Source organism: Nerophis lumbriciformis, linkage group LG05 (genome assembly GCF_033978685.3).
Source record: "Nerophis lumbriciformis linkage group LG05, RoL_Nlum_v2.1, whole genome shotgun sequence".
Taxonomy (NCBI): domain Eukaryota; kingdom Metazoa; phylum Chordata; class Actinopteri; order Syngnathiformes; family Syngnathidae; genus Nerophis; species Nerophis lumbriciformis.
The window spans coordinates 23603264-23619766 of NC_084552.2; the positions used below are offsets into that span (position 1 = coordinate 23603264).

Consider the following 16503-nt stretch of genomic DNA (forward strand, 5'->3'; position numbering starts at 1 on the left):
ATTCGGACCGAGAAAGCGACGATTTCCCCATTAATTTAAACGAGGATGAAAGATTTGTGGATGAGGAAAGTGAGAGTGAAGAACTAGAGGGCAGTGGGTGCGATTCAGATAGGGAAGATGCTGTGAGAGGCGGGTGGGACCTGATATTCAGCTGGGAATGACTAAAACAGTAAATAAACACAAGACTCTATTAGCCACAACTCAACCAGGCTTATATTTAATATGCCACAAATTAATCCCGCATAACAAACACCTCCCCCCTCACGTCCATATAACCCGCCAATACAACTCAAACACCTGCACAACACACTCAATCCCACAGCCCAAAGTACCGTTCACCTCCCCAAAGTTCATACAGCACATATATTTCCCCAAAGTCCCCAAAGTTACGTACGTGACATGCACATAGCGGCACGCACGTACGGGCAAGCGATCAAATGTTTGGAAGCCGCAGCTGCATGCGTACTCACGGTACCGTGTCTGCGTATCCAACTCAAAGTCCTCCTGGTAAGAGTCTCTGTTGTCCCAGTTCTCCACAGGCCAAAGGTAAAGCTTGACTGTCATTTTTCGGGAATGTAAATGAAACACCGGCTGTATTTGTGTTGTTGCTGCAGCCGGCCGCAATACACCGCTTCCCACCTACAGCTTTCTTCTTTGCTGTCTCCATTGTTCATTGAACAAATTGCAAAAGATTCACCAACAAAGATGTCCTGTGGAATTTTGCGATGAAAACAGACGACTTAATAGCTGGCCACCATGCTGTCCCAAAATGTCCTCTACAATCCGTGACGTCACGCGCAGACGTCACCATACCGAGACGTTTTCAGCAGGATATTTCGCGGGAAATTTAAAATTGCACTTTAGTAAGCTAACCCGGCCATATTGGCATGTGTTGCAATGTTAAGATTTCATCATTGATATATAAACTATCAGACTGCGTGGTCGGTAGTAGTGGGTTTCAGTAGGCCTTTAAATAGTGCGTACTATTAGTGGCCGTGTTGCTGGTGATTTACTAAGACTGCAATTGTAAAGTGTTTGCAGACCGCCTTATTTAAATGAGGATTTTGCGTGTACTATAAGGGGCATCACCACGGTGACACTCATTTACTGCACTTCCATGTTGTCATGCTCCTACCTGTGGCGTTGTGCTTTGTTTTCTAACATGCAGGCATGTACCACTTTTTATGGGTATTTAAAAGCAGTCCTGCTATGCATCTACATTGAAACCACTTTTCTTTTTTTTTTTCCTGAAGGAGCACTCATTGAAGAGAGGCTGCAATTATTCCGTTGAGGTTGAAAAAAATGCATACTTAAAGAAGCTTTTTTTATATAAGAAATAATATATGATATATAATTTAATATATAATAAATCACCGTCATTAAAAAAAAACACTAAATGACCCTAAAAAGAAACAATTGAAGTCATTTAAATCAGCCCTTTAAGTCCTCTAGCACAGTGTTTTTGATTGTCGGGTGTGCAGTGGGAAATTATGCAACTTCACCTAATTGGTCCAAAACATTTTTTTTGCAAATCCATCCATCCATCCATTTTCTACCGCTTATTCCCTTTTGGGGTCGCGGGGGGCGCTGGAGCCTATCTCAGCTACAATCGGGCGGAAGGCGGGGTACACCCTGGACAAGTCGCCACCTCATCGCAGGGCCAACACAGATAGACAGACAACATTCACACTCACATCCACACACTAGGGCCAATTTAGTGTTGCCAATCAACTTATCCCCAGGTGCATGTCTTTGCAAATCAATAATTATAATCTGCAAATAATGTGCCGTTGCTTAGTGTCTGTGCTGTGTAAAACTCAGCAGGGTAACCACGTAATACTCCATGTCAGTAGGTGGCAGCAGGTAGTTAATGTGCAGACCACAGCGGGAGGCGGTGTGCAGGTAAAAAGGTATGTAATGCTTTAACCAAAAATGAACCAACGGGAAAGGAAAAGGCAATGGCTATGCAAAATGAAAGCAAAACTGAACTGGTTACATAGTAAACAGAAACAGAATGCTGGACGACAGCAAAAACGTACGGCGTCGACAAAGTACATGACATGACAATCAACAATGTCCACACAAAGGATAGCAACAACTTAAATAGCCTTGCTTGCTAACACAAAGCAGGTGCGGGGAATAGCGCTCAAAGGAAAACATGAAACTGCTACAGGAAAACACCAACAAAACAGGAAGGCCCACCAAAATAACAGCGCAAGACAAGAACTAAAGCACAGGAAAACACCAACAAACTCAAAATAAGGCACGACGACCTGGTGGAGTATATATTTTTTTACGTTTTCTGCTGGTGGTGTGCCTCCGTATTTTGCCTCAAAAAAGGTTGAAAAACACTGCTCTAGCAGGCATTAAGTTATAAAATGTTGTTGCTGATTAGACAATATGTCTGATATTTTTTTCTTTTTGACCGCGCATCATCTGTGTGGAACTGTCAGTTTGCACGTGCTAAAAAAACCGCAAAACAGTGCTCGCAAAACGGTGTGTTGATAAATCATAAATAATTCTACTTGCATCTTCTCCTCCCAGTATTGTGGACGTTTGACGCTCAGCATATATTTTGCATATTAATAAAGACAGAGACGCAGAATGAATTGCACGCCTTATTCTGCTCACTTAACAGACGCAATCCACTGCACATGTTTAGTAGATGAGCTTTGCGTGTGCTATCAGGTTTGCACATGTTTTAGTACACGCAGACCTTTACTAAATCAGGCCTTTATTGTTTTAGTGCATATGGGCTGCTTTTTTTGGTCAAATGTATCAGTTTATATATATTTAGAACCATTTTACACGCCATTTGGCAACGGTTGGTGAGGTAGCCTACGGGTTGGAGCAGAGCTAGGCAAATATTTTGACTCGGGGGCCACATTGTGAGAAAAAAAAACGTGTCTGGGGGGGCCAATGTGTATGTGTGTGTAAATTATATATACACATTTAGCTGTAAAAATCTGCTGTACAATATGTGTGTTTGGGTCCCTTTTTTTCCAGGAACACTAATACCAAAAGTCACAATGTCTGACGTTATGACAGACCACTTAAAAAAAACGGAATGGAATTGTACAGTTTTTTACTGAATAGGACACTCGAAATGTGTATTAGAATAAAGAAAGTGGGATTTACAATATTAACTATGAACAATAAAACACTGAATATTAACAACATATGAACGTCGCTCCTCTTTTAGACTTAGACTTCCTTTTATTGTCATTCAAATTTGAACTTTACAGTACAGATAAGAACAACATTTCGTTGCATTAGCTCGTTGTAGTGCAGGATAAAAGAGCAATAAGTTGTAGATATATGCACTTTTGCATATGCATCCACATTTATGGATTAAGTTAAGTTAAAGTTAAAGTACCAATGTTCGTCACACACACACTAGGTGTGGTGAAATTTGTCCTCTGCATTTGACCCATCCCCTTGTTTACCCCCTGGGAGGTGAGGCGAGCAGTGAGCAGCAGCGGTGGCCGCGCCCGGGAATTATTTTTGGCGATTTAACCCCCAATTCCAACCCTTGATGCTGAGTGCCAAGCAGGGAGGTAATGGGTCCCATTTTTTATAGTCTTTGGTATGACTCGGCCGGGGTTTGAACTCACAACCTACCGATCTCAGGGCGGACACTCTAACCACTGAGTAGATGCATGTTATATTGTCTTTATATTCCAGCGAGTTAATCCGTTTTTAAGGACTTATTATGATGCGTTCAAGAGTCTTACGGCCTGAGGGAAGAAGCTGTTACAGAACCTGGAGGTTCTGCTACGGAGGCTGCGGAACCTCTTTCTAGAATCCAGCAGTGAAAACAGTCCTGGGTGGGCGTGGGAGGTAGTCTCTGCAGATTTTCTGAGCCCTGGTCAGGCAGCGGCTTTTTTGCGATTTCCCGGATAGGAGGGAGAGGAGTCCTGATGATCTTTTCCGCCGTCCTCACCACTCTCTGCAGAGGCATTGCAGGCTAAGACCAAGCAAAACACAACAAAAATGTAAATATGAATACAAAGTGTAATAAAAACCTACAATATGATATGTTATCCCCTAAGAATCTGCTTCCGCATCTGTTTCTGACACGCGCGTTTCGGGCTGGCTGCTCTGAAAACAAACCCCGCCCACTCTGATTTGTTTCGTTGTGACGTAGATTACCGTAATAACTCGTAAAACACCCAAATGCGCAGATTTCGACCTTTGAAATTCTTTGTATAGTTCAAGACTTACGGTCATTTACAAACCCCGTTTCCATATGAGTTGGGAAATTGTGTTATATGTAAATATAAACAAAATAGAATGATTTGCAAATCATTTTCAACCCATATTCAATTGAATGCACTACAAAGACAAGATATTTGATGTTCAAACTCATAAACTTTTTTTTTTTTTTTTTGCAAATAATAATTAACTTACAATTTCATGGCTGCAACACGTGCCAAAGTAGTTGGGAAAGGGCATGTTCACCACTGTGTTACATGGCCTTTCCTTTTAACAACTCAGTAAAAATTTTGGAACTGAGGAGACACATTTTTTAAGCTTCTCAGGTGGAATTATTTCCCATTCTTGCTTGATGTACAGCTTAAGTTGTTCAACAGTCCGGGGGTCTCCGTTGTGGTATTTTAGGCTTCATAATGCGCCACACATTTTCAATGGGAGACAGGTCTGGACTACAGGCAGGCCAGTCTAGTACCCGCACTCTTTTACTATGAAGCCATGTTGATGTAACACGTGGCTTGGCATTGTCTTGCTGAAATAAGCAGGGGCGTCCATGGTAACGTTGCTTGGATGGCAACATATTTTGCTCCAAACCTGTATGTACCTTTCAGTATTAATGGCGCCTTCACATATGTGTAAGTTACCTATGTCTTGGGCACTAATACACCCTCATACCATCACAGATGCTGGCTTTTCAACTTTGCGCCTATAACAATCCGGATGGTTCTTTTTCTCTTTGGTCCGGAGGACACGACGTCCACAATTTCCAAAAACAATTTGAAATGTGGACTCGTCAGACCACAGAACACTTTTCCACTTTGTATCAGTCCATCTTAGATGAGCTCAGGCCCAGCGAAGCCGACGGCATTTCTGGGTGTTGTTTATAAATGGTTTTCGCCTTGCATAGGAGAGTTTTAACTTGCACTTACAGATGTAGCGACCAACTGTGGTTACTGACAGTGGGTTTCTGAAGTGTTCCTGAGCCCATGTGGTGATATCCTTTACACGCTGATGTCGCCTGTTGATGCAGTACAGTCTGAGGGATCGAAGGTCACGGGCTTAGCTGCTTACATGCAGTGATTTCTCCAGATTCTCTGAACCCTTTGAAGATATTACGGACCGTAGATGGTGAAATCCCTAAATTCCTTGCAATAGCTGGTTGAGAAAGTTTTTTCTTAAACTGTTCAACAATTTGCTCACGCATTTGTTGACAAAGTGGTGACCCTCGCCCCATCCTTGTTTGTGAATGACTGAGCATTTCATGGAATCTACTTTTATACCCAATCATGGCACCCACCTGTTCCCAATTTGCCTGTTCACCTGTGGGATGTTCCAAATAAGTGTTTGATGAGCATTCCTCAACTTTATCAGTATTTATTGTCACCTTTCCCAACTTCTTTGTCACGTGTTGCTGGCATCAAATTCTAAAGTTAATGATTATTTGCACAAAAAAAAATGTTTATCAGTTTGACCATCAAATATGTTGTCTTTGTAGCATATTCAACTGAATATGGGTTGAAAAGGATTTGCAAATCATTGTATTCCATTTATATTTACATCTAACACAATTTCCCAACTCATATGGAAACGGGGTTTGTAAAAGCAGCACTGCATATCATAATGGCGGCGACAGTTTTGATGTTAAAGGTCTAAAAAAATGATGTAGAACGTCCGGCGGGCCAGATTGAAAATCTTAAGGGGCCTCATTTTGCCCAGGTCTGGGTTAGATAGTCCTGCCCGAGACAGGTTTAACGTGGTCCTCTGTGTCTTTCCAGCAAGTGGTTCGATTCCACACTGTAGACTTGGGACGGCAACGGAGAGGCTGTGATTTTGTATTGCACATCAAAGCTAATTTGCCTCCTGTGGAAATAAAAAAAAAATCCAAACTCGCTGCTCTGTTTTATTAGCACGTGTAAGATGGAGACTTCTGGGTTTTATTCATCCCAGTCAGCTGAAGACGATCTGCTGGATATTCCCGCCTCACGCTGTTGTGTCGTCACCCCGCAGGTGGAAAAGGGTCAGCCCCTGTGTGTCCTCTCCGCCATGAAGATGGAGATGGTGGTCAACTCCCCGATGTCCGGCACGGTCAAGGCGGTGCACGTCGCCATCGACTCCTCGCTGGAGGGAGACGACCTGATCCTGGAGATCGAGGAGTAGCGGAGGACGCAGAGGGAGGGGGGGTCAAGTGGTTGTGGAGCCTGAGAAGGTGGAGGCGCCTTTACTTTAGATATGCAACTCTCAAACACGGCTGTGCTTAGTGGGAGGGCGTTAGAGTAGTCAGTGTGAAATAATTATTATTAGCTCATTCTAATGATCCCAGCTAGACTGAATACATTCCATCAATAGTCTTAAAACACTGACTTGCAATAATGTTACGACTTCATGCTATAAACGTAGCACTTTTATATCAAATATTCCCTTTTTTTCCTCAAACCATTTGTGTTCCGTTTTGCAAGTCGTAGTGCATTCTGGGAACGTGTCATCCATTGGGAAGGTGGCGTGGCGCCTAGGATGAAGCACAACAGGTCATCTGGCGCACGGCGTTTGGGTGAAGCACAAAGCGCTACAACGGGAGCCAGGAGGAAAGGTGTTACTGCATCAGTAACTGCAGCGAGGGGAAACACGCCGGGTCAGCATCTGTGAGCCGCACGTGCTTCTGAGGTATCTCGACGTCGCATGCAACTGCTGATTCCTTGTTTAATGAATCCTCTGTCAAGTTATGTGAAATTAGCCGGACTAATAAGAGACTCTGGAGAACCCCAAGAAGCAGCAGCATTTGGCCTAGCATCCCCAGTGTGTGTGTGCGTGTGTGTGTGTGTGTGAGTGTGTGTTCTTGTATTTCTACCCTTCTTGAGACATCAACAAGGAAAAGTACCGTCCATATGAGGACCGGTGAACAAGTTAGGACCCAAAAAATGGTCCCAATACGGAAAAACCATTGCATTTAATAGAGAATGTCTAATTTGCACCCCTGCTGGTGAAATCCATCAAAATGAGGGTGGTCCCAAAAAGGAGGGATTTAAAGTGTTAAAAGTGCTCCCCCCTCTGGTCAACATATGAAATAACAAGTGTGTGTAAAAATTTGACACGCTCCCGCTCTGGTCAACATATGAAATAACAAGTGTGTGTAAGAAATTGAAATGCGCCCCCTTTGGCCAAAATTAATTAAAAAAAATTAAATTCATTTTATTTTTTTAAATTCATTTTGGCCAAGGGGGCGCATTTCAATTTCTTACACACACATAGAGAGACATACTGTAATAACTTGAAGTAAACAATGAAGATTAGAAACCAATTACAAACAAAAAAATTCAGAAAAAAATAACTAACTAAAAGCTTACCTTTTTTATATTTGCATAGTATGTATATATTATTAATGTTGTAAATGATAATCTTTATATATCTAGAAAGGGTGGTCCTAAAGAGATAGGCATTTATCGGAGGTCTCCAGAAGGTAACAAATACTAGAATGTGTGTGTGTGTGTGTGTGTGTGTGTGTGTGTGTGTGTGTGTGTGTGTGTGTGTGTGTGTGTGTGTGTGTGTGTGTGTGTGTGTGTGTGTGTGTGTGGGTGCGCTTGTATTTCTACCCTTCTTGCCTTCTTGAGACATCAACAAGGAAAAGTACCGTCCATATGAAGACCGGTGTTTGGACCCAAATCATGGTCCCAGTACGGAAAACCATTGCATCTAGTAGAGAATGTCTAATTTGCACCCCTGGTGGTGGAATCTATCAAAATTAGGGTGGTCCCAAATAGGAGGAATTTTTCAAATTGACTGTGCGTTGGTGTTAAAAGTGTTCCCCCCTCTGGTCAACATATGAAATAACAAGTGTGTGTAAAACTTTGACACGCTCCCGTTCTGGCCAACGTATGTAATAACTAGTGTGTGTAAGAAATTGAAATGCGCCCCTTTGGCCAAAATTAATTTAAAAAAATAAAATTCACTTTATTTTTTTAATTAATTTTGGCCAAAGGGGGCGCATTTCAATTTCTTACACACACTAGTTAAAAAAAAAAAAATTCATTTTCCATCCATCCATCCATTTTCTACCGCTTATTCCCTTCGGGGTCGCGGGGGGCGCTGGAGCCTATCTCAGCTACAATCGGGCGGAAGGCGGGGTACACCCTGGACAAGTCGCCACCTCATCGCAGGGCCAACACATTTATTTTTTTTTGAATACATTTTGGCCAAAAGGGGCGCATTTTAATTTCTTACACACACTTATAGAGACATACTGTAATAACTTGAAGTAAACAATGACGACTAGAAACCAATTACAAACAAAAAATTCAGAAAAAAAATAATTAACTAAAAGCTTACCTTTTTTATATTTGCATAGTATGTATATATTATTAATGTTGTAAATGCTAATCATTATATATCTAGAAAGGGTGGTCCTAAACAGGTAGGCATTTATCGGAGGTCTCAAGAAGGTAAGAAATACAACAATGTGTGTGTGTGTGAGTGTGTGTGTGTTTGTGTGTGTGCGTGCATATGTTAGTCTAATTGAGTGTGCACCAGCAAATTTATAAGCAGTTCCCACAATGCTCCACCTCCAGAGGTTTAAAAAAAAACTGCTCCTAAATGAGATCATACATTCACATGCACCAAATGAGCCAGCAATGTGAAGTCGGCAAAAGCACTGATAGCCACGCCCCCTCCAGAGCCACTCCCCCTGCCTCCACACACGTCGCCAATAATGATAAGGAATGCAAATGAATGAATGTTGTGTTAGACGAGCAAAATGCTGCACATCATGTCTCCATTGCGCAGTTACGGCCATACGTTTTGTTTTTATTTTTATGTATAATGTTCATATATATCTGCAAGCAGGCAACATGTTTTACGCTTTCATATCCAAATTTTTTGAACACTAATGATGTTCCAATAACGTTGATTGCTGTAGTTTACATTTGCATGATGGATGGAGGACCATACTGGATGAGGAGCGCACATTAAACTAAAAATGCCATCAAAATGATAGAAAAGAGAGAAGTGTTTTGTCTTTACTTATGAAAGAAAATGTGTGTTTACTTTGTCCTGCCTCAGGTTGTAAAACTGTAAAATACAAAACCCAAAACCAGTGAAGTTGGCACGTTGTGTAAATTGTAAATAAAAACAGAGTTAAATGATTTGCAAATCCTTTTCAACTTATATTCAATTGAATAGACTGCAAAGACAAGATATTTAATGTTCGAACTTTTTTGCAAATAATCATTAACTTAGAATTTAATGGCAGCAACATGTTGCAAAAAAGTTGGCACAGGGGCATTTTTACCACTGTGTTACATGGCCTTTCCTTTTAACACTCAGTAAACATTTGGGAACTGAGGAGACCAATTTTTGAAGCTTCTCAGGTGGAATTCTTTCCCATTCTTGCTTGATGTACAGCTTAAGTTGTTCAACAGTCCGGGGGTCTCCGTTGTGCTATTTTAAGATTCATAATGCGCCACACATTTTCAATGGGAGACAGGTCTGGACTACAGGCAGGCCAGTCTAGTACCCGCACTCTTTTATAATGAAGCCACACTGTTGTAACACGTGGCTTGGCATTGTCTTGCTGAAATAAGCAGGGGCGTCCATGATAACGTTGCTTGGATGGCAACATATGTTGCTCCAAAACCTGTATGTACCTTTCAGCATTAATGGCGCCTTCACAGATGTGTAAGTTACCCATGCCTTGGGCACTAATACACCCCCATACCATCACAGATGCTGACTTTTCAACTTTGCGCCTAGAACAGTCTTTTCCTCTTTGGTCCAGAGGACACAACGTCCACAGTTTCCAAAAACAATTTGAAATGTGGACACGTTAGACCACAGAACACTTTTCCACTTTGTATCAGTCCATCTTAGATGAGCTCGGGCCCAGCGAAGCCGGCTGCATTTCTGGGTGTTGTTGATAAATGGCCTTCGCTTTACATAGTAGAGTTTTAACTTGCACTTACAGATGTAGCAACGAACTGTAGTTACTGACAGTGGTTTTCTGAAGTGTTCCTGAGCCCATGTGGTGATATCCTTTACACGCTGATGTCGCTTGTTGATGCAGTACAGCCTGAGGGATCGAAGATCTGTAATATCATCGCTTACGTGCAGTGATTTCTCCAGATTCTCTGAACCTTTTGATGATATTACGGACCGTGGATGGTGAAATCCCTAAATTCCTTGCAATAGCTCGTGGAGGATTGTTGTTCTTAAACTGTTCGACAATTTACTCACGCATTTGCTCACAAAGTTGTGACCCTCGCCCCATCCTTGTTTGTGAATGACTGAGCATTTCATGGAAGCTGCTTTTATACCCAATCATGGCACCCACCTGTTCCCAATTAGCTTGTTCACCTGTGGGATGTTCCAAATAAGTGTTTGATGAGCATTCCTCAACTTTATCAGTCTTTTTTAAACATGTTGCAGGCATCAAATTCCAAATGAGCTAATATTTGCAAAAAATAACAAAGTTTACCAGTTCCGACATTAAGTATCTTATCTTTGCAGTCTATTCAATTGAATATAAGTTGAAAAGGATTTGCAAATCATTGTATTCTGTTTTTATTTACCATTTACACAACGTGCCAACTTCACTGGTTTAGGGGTTTGTAAATTGAGACATCCTTGTGAAAAGTGTCTCAACGCTGAGAGAAGGTTGTCACACCGATAATGCAAGTGATCGCTGTACTTCTCTGATACCACAAAAATATGCCTTCTAATGACGTCTACATCGGTATTTTATGTCTACTAAGGCTTTAAAATACTTTTAGGCACCTGACACACACTGCCTTCTACAGGTTGTGTTGTTCTGGTGACTGAATGACAAAAAAGACTAAATGATCCGCAGTGTTGATTTCGTTAGTGTCAACCTTTTGCCCTCTGACTAAAATGAGAAGAAATCAAGTCAACGCAAATGTACGTTGACTCAGACAATAACGAAAGTATCTGACATTTTAGTCAACAAATGAAAAAACAACATAAATGATGACGGTAACGAAATACAATCCTATTTGATTTTGTCAAATTTGGAGTATATCCAATCACAGTTCTGAAACAGTTTGTCAGATAAGGAAGTTGGATTTCTCACTGCCAAAACTCATTTTCTCTCTAATCCGATACTGAGTAAAATTCAGTCTGGTATCGACAATACCGATCTGATACCGATACTTTATGCAATTATACCTAATGAGCTGGTACATTTTCCAAAGTAGTGGATTTCAAATAACATGGCTCATTACATAAAGAAGATAAAACAGCGTTATTTATTATTCAGACCTTACTCAATTAAATCCAGGCTATTTTGCCAGTGAGAAATTAGGGTAGTGTCATATTATACATGACCAGATCTCATTTATGTAGTGTTCCAGTCTCTTCATGTTAATGATACATTTAATCTCAAATGACTAAAGTATCAATATTTTACAAAATATATATCGTATTTTCCGGACGATAAGGCGCACTTAAAATCTTTTTTTTTTTTTTCTCAAAACTCGACAGAGCGCCTTATAACCCGGTGCGCCTAATTTAAGGAATAAGTTTGGTTGAGCATACTCACCTCGGAGCAATTTTATTTGGTATATGGTGTAATGATAAGTGTGACCAGTAGATGGCAGTCAAACATAAGAAATAAGTGTAGACTGCACTATGATTGCAATATGACTCAAATAAACAACACCAACATTTTAAATGTTCCATTGAAAATATAAAACATTACACACGGCGCTCAAAAATCTATCAAAATGTTTTAGTACGACTTTGGTAAGCTATGAAGCCGCACCGCTTGAAGGATTGTCGGCGAATTAAACATACGAGTATTATTATGGTGTGTGTGTAAGGTAAGACATTATCTGGCGTTTTGTTTCGCAATATTATGCAAAAGCAACTTTTCTTACCATCTGGTACCTGCTGATCTGCATTTGGGATCTGCATAAATCCTGAAAAATTGCACGTTCTAATATAAAGTAGTTTAAATGTCTTACTTATGTATGTCAGTAAACTCGCCATGAAAGCGCTAAAACATACCGGTATAATGAGTTTACATTATTCACCCAAGGAACTTTAGTTATTAGAGATTTCCGGTCGGACGGTTTTTCACGGGACACATTTCCGGTGTTGTTTTCGGATAAGGAGATGCTGCTCTGTTATTGATTTAAGTAAAGTCTGAATGTCATTATAACAGTTAGCTCTATCTTTTGACACTTCTTCCACACCGCTACAACAAAGATGACGGGGAGAGCGTTTTTTTTCGCAATATTATGCAAAAGCAACTTTTCTTACCTTCTGGTACTTGCTGATCTGTATAAATCCTGATAAGCTTTTTGTTGTTGTGTGATTATTGTGCGTATTATTCATCCTCCGCTGTTGCAATTTCTAATAAAAAGTAGTGTAAAGTTTTTACTTATATCCGTCAGTAAACTCACCATGAAAGCGCTAAAACATACCGGTGTAGTGAGTTCACATTATTTACCCAATGGACTTTAGTTATTAGAGAGTTCCGGTCAGACGTTTTTTCACTGGACACATTTCCTGTGTTGTTGTTTCCAGATGAAGAGATGCCGCTCCGTTATTGATTGAAGTAAAGTCTGAATGTCATTAAAACAGTTAGCTCCATCTTTTGGTACTTCTTCCACTCCCGTCCTTGCACGCTACACTGCTACAACAAAGATGACGGGGAGAAGACGCTGCCGAAGGTGAGCCACGTAAATAAGACCGCCCACAAAACGACGCACCCGGAAGCGACTGTCAAAGAGCGGCTTGAAGATGATCTGTAAAACATCATCTATGCCAGTGGTTCTCAAATGGGGGTACGTGTACCCCTGGGGGTACTTGAAGGTATGCCAAGGGGTACGTGAGATTTTTTAAAAATATTCTAAAAATAGCAACAATTCAAAAATCCTTTATAAATATATTTATTGAATAATACTTCAACAAAATATGAATGTAAGTTCATAAACTGAACATCAAATCAAGTAGGCTATTCCATTCATTACAATGCAACAATGCAATATTCAGTGTTGACAGCTAGATTTTTTGTGAACATGTTCCATAAATATTGATGTTAAAGATTTCTTTTTTTGTGAAGAAATGTTTAGAATTAAGTTCATGAATCCAGATGGATCTCTATTACAATCCCCAAAGAGGGCACTTTAAGTTGATTACTTCTATGTGTAGAAATCTTTATTTATAATTGAATCACTTGTTTATTTTTCAACACGTTTTTAGTTATTTTTATATCTTTTTTTCCAAATAGTTCAAGAAAGACCACAACAAATGAGCAATATTTATATATATTTATATATATTTATATAATAGTTATACAATTTACTAAATCAGAAACTGATGACATAGTGCTGTATTTTACTTCTTTATCTCTTTTTTTCAACCAAAAATGCTTTGCTCTGATTAGGGGGTACTTGAATTTAAAAAATGTTCACAGGGGGTACATCACTGAAAAAAGGTTGAGAATCAATGATCTATGCAAAATTTTGACCAAAGAACCACCATTACATGTTGTGTAGACCAGTGATTTTCAACCTTTTTTGAGCGAAGGCACATTTTTTGTGTTGACAAAATCCGGAGGCACACCACCAGCAGAAATCATTAAACAACGAAACTCAGTTGACAGTAAAAAGTCGTTGTCGCAATTGTTGGATATGAATTTAAACCATAACCAACCATGCATCAATATAGTTCCTGTCTCAAAGTAGGTATACTGTCACCACCTGTCACATCACGCCGTGACTTATTTGGAGTGTTTTGCTGTTTTCCTGTGTGTAGTGTTTTAGTTCTTGTCTTGCGCTCCAATTTTGGTGGCTTTTTCTCTTTTTTTGGTATTTTCCTGGAGCAGTTTCAAGTCTTCCTTTGAGCGATCTTTCCCGCATCTGCTTTCTTTTTATCCTTCTTCGTGGGGACATTGTCGATTGTCATGTCATGTTCGTATGTACATTGTGGACGCCATCTTTGCTCCACAGTAAGTCTTTGCTGTCGTCCAGCATTCTGTTTTTGTTTACTTTGTAGCCAGTTCAGTTTTAGTTTTGTTCTGCATAATAATAATAATAATAATACCTGGGATTTATATAGCGCTTTTCTAAATACCCAAAGTCTCTTTACATGTGTGTGTGGGGGGGGACGATAAAAACAACTTTATTAGAAAGAAAAAAAAGAAAAAAGAAAAATAAATAAATAAATAAGAGACACCTAGGGCAGGGTCAGTTTGGAAAGGCTAATGTGAAGAGGTGAGTTTTTAGGGTGGCTTTGAAGGTAGGGAGGGAGGGGGCATCTCTGATGTGCCTGGGGAGAGCGTTCCAGAGAGAGGGGGCAGCCACGGAGAAGGCCCTGTCGCCCCAGGTTTGGCGCCTGGTCTTGGGGACCTCAAGGAGGCCGGCATCACTAGACCTGAGGGAACGGGATGGGACGTGTGGCTGGAGGAGGTCAGAGAGGTAGGGTGGTGCCAGGTTATGGAGTGCCTTGTAGGTGGTGAGGAGTATTTTAAAGGTGATTCTGTATTTGACAGGCAGCCAGTGGAGGTCATGAAGGACAGGTGTGATGTGCTCTCTGGAGCGGGTTCCGGTGAGCAGGCGGGCAGCAGAGTTCTGGACGTATTGCAGTTTGTTGAGGGTTTTGGAGGTGATGCCGTAGAGGATGCTGTTGCAGTAGTCTAGCCGGGATGAGATGAAGGCGTGGATGAGGGTTTCGGCAGCAGAGGATGTGAGGGAGGGCCGGAGACGGGCAATGTTTCTGAGGTGGAAGAATGCAGTTTTGGTGATGTGGTTTACGTGGGGGAGGAGTGAAAGGGTAGGGTCGAAAATTACACCTAGATTGCAGATGTGGGTGGAGGTAGTGACAAGGGAGCCGTCGATGTTTAATGAAAAGTCCTGAGTGCAGCGAGGGAGGGAGTCAGGGCCAATGATAATTATTTCAGATTTGTTGCAGTTGAGTTTTAGAAAGTTTTTTTGCATCCAGGTTTTTATGTCTGTGAGGCAGGTGGTGAGGGTGGAGTGGGTGGCTGTGGTGGAAATGTATAGTTGTGTGTCGTCGGCATAGCAGTGAAATTGAAGGCCGTGGTGTCGGAGGATCTGACCGAGGGGTAGGAGGTAGATGGTGAAGAGTAGGGGGCTAAGTACTGAGCCCTGGGGGACGCCGTGGGTGACTGGGGCAGTGGAGGAGGTGCAGTTGTTGGTTGAGATGAATTGCTGACGGTCAGAGAGGTAGGATTTCATCCAGGAGAGGGCAGTGCCGGATAAACCAAGGGAGGAGTGGAGGCGTGTTAGGAGGATGGAGTGGTTGATGGTGTCGAAGGCAGAACTGAGGTCGAGGAGGATGAGGATGGAGAGGGAACCAGAGTCGGCGGAGAGGAGGATGTCATTGGTGACCTTGAGGAGGGCAGTTTCTGTGCTGTGGAGTGAGCGGAAGCCGGATTGGAACTTTTCGTATAGGTTATTGTGGTGAAGGTGGGATTTGATTTGGGAGGCAACTGCACGTTCGAGAATTTTAGAGAGGAAGGGGAGGTTGGAGATGGGCCTGTAGTTGTTGGGGGAGTTGGGGTCGAGACCGGGTTTCTTGAGAATGGGGGTGATGGCAGCCAGCTTGAGGGCGGGAGGGACAGAGCCAGTGGATAGGGAGGAGTTAATTATAGTGGTGATGAGAGGTGAGAGTGAGGGGAGGCAGGCTATGACTAAAGTGGATGGGATTGGGTCGAGGATGCAGGTGGAGGCTTTCATACCAGAAGTTATGGAGGATAGGACAGTTGTGGTGATTTCGGAGAAGAAGTTGAGTGGGTGGTTGGAGAGTAAAGGGGGGGCATGATCAGGGGTAGTGGAGAAGGTGGGAGAGGAGGCGGCCAGTTCAGAGTGGATGGTGTTGATTTTTGATTGAAAAAATGATAAAAATTCTTCACATTTGCTGGTGGTGAATGAGGTGGTGGTGGTGTCCATGGGTTTGAGGAGTTTGCTTACGGTAGAGAAGAGTATCTTGGGGTTGTTGCTGCCGGATTGTATGACGGAGGAGTAGTGGGAAGTGCGTGCATTGTTGAGGGCATCTCTGTATTCCTGTTGGTGTAGTGTGTAGATGTCCAGGTGAACAGTGAGACCGGTTTTCTTTGAGAGCCGTTCAAGCTGCCGGCCCTTGGCTTTTAGGTGACGGAGGTGGTCAGTGTACCAGGGGGCGGTGTGGGTGTAGGAGACAGTTTTGGTTTTTATGGGGGCGAGTTGATTGAGACAGGAGGAGAGTGCGCTGTTGTAGCTGTTAACCAGTTCAGTGGGGGAGGCGTTCAAAGTGAGGGTGTGATCGGAGGTGGTGTCAGTCAGT

At 41.9% G+C, this 16503-nt stretch overlaps 1 protein-coding gene across 1 annotated transcript in view; it reads left to right on the forward strand.

The window, feature by feature from the left end:
* Window positions 1-9190, forward strand: part of LOC133606772 (pyruvate carboxylase, mitochondrial-like) — an 828781-nt gene extending 819591 nt beyond the window's left edge. Inside the window, exon 27 of the mRNA XM_061961089.2 lies at window positions 6220-9190. Coding sequence (XP_061817073.1) covers window positions 6220-6369 — 150 coding nt within the window. The 3' untranslated portion in view covers window positions 6370-9190. The remainder of the gene's footprint in view (window positions 1-6219) is intronic.
* The last annotated feature ends 7313 nt before the right edge of the window (window positions 9191-16503 follow it).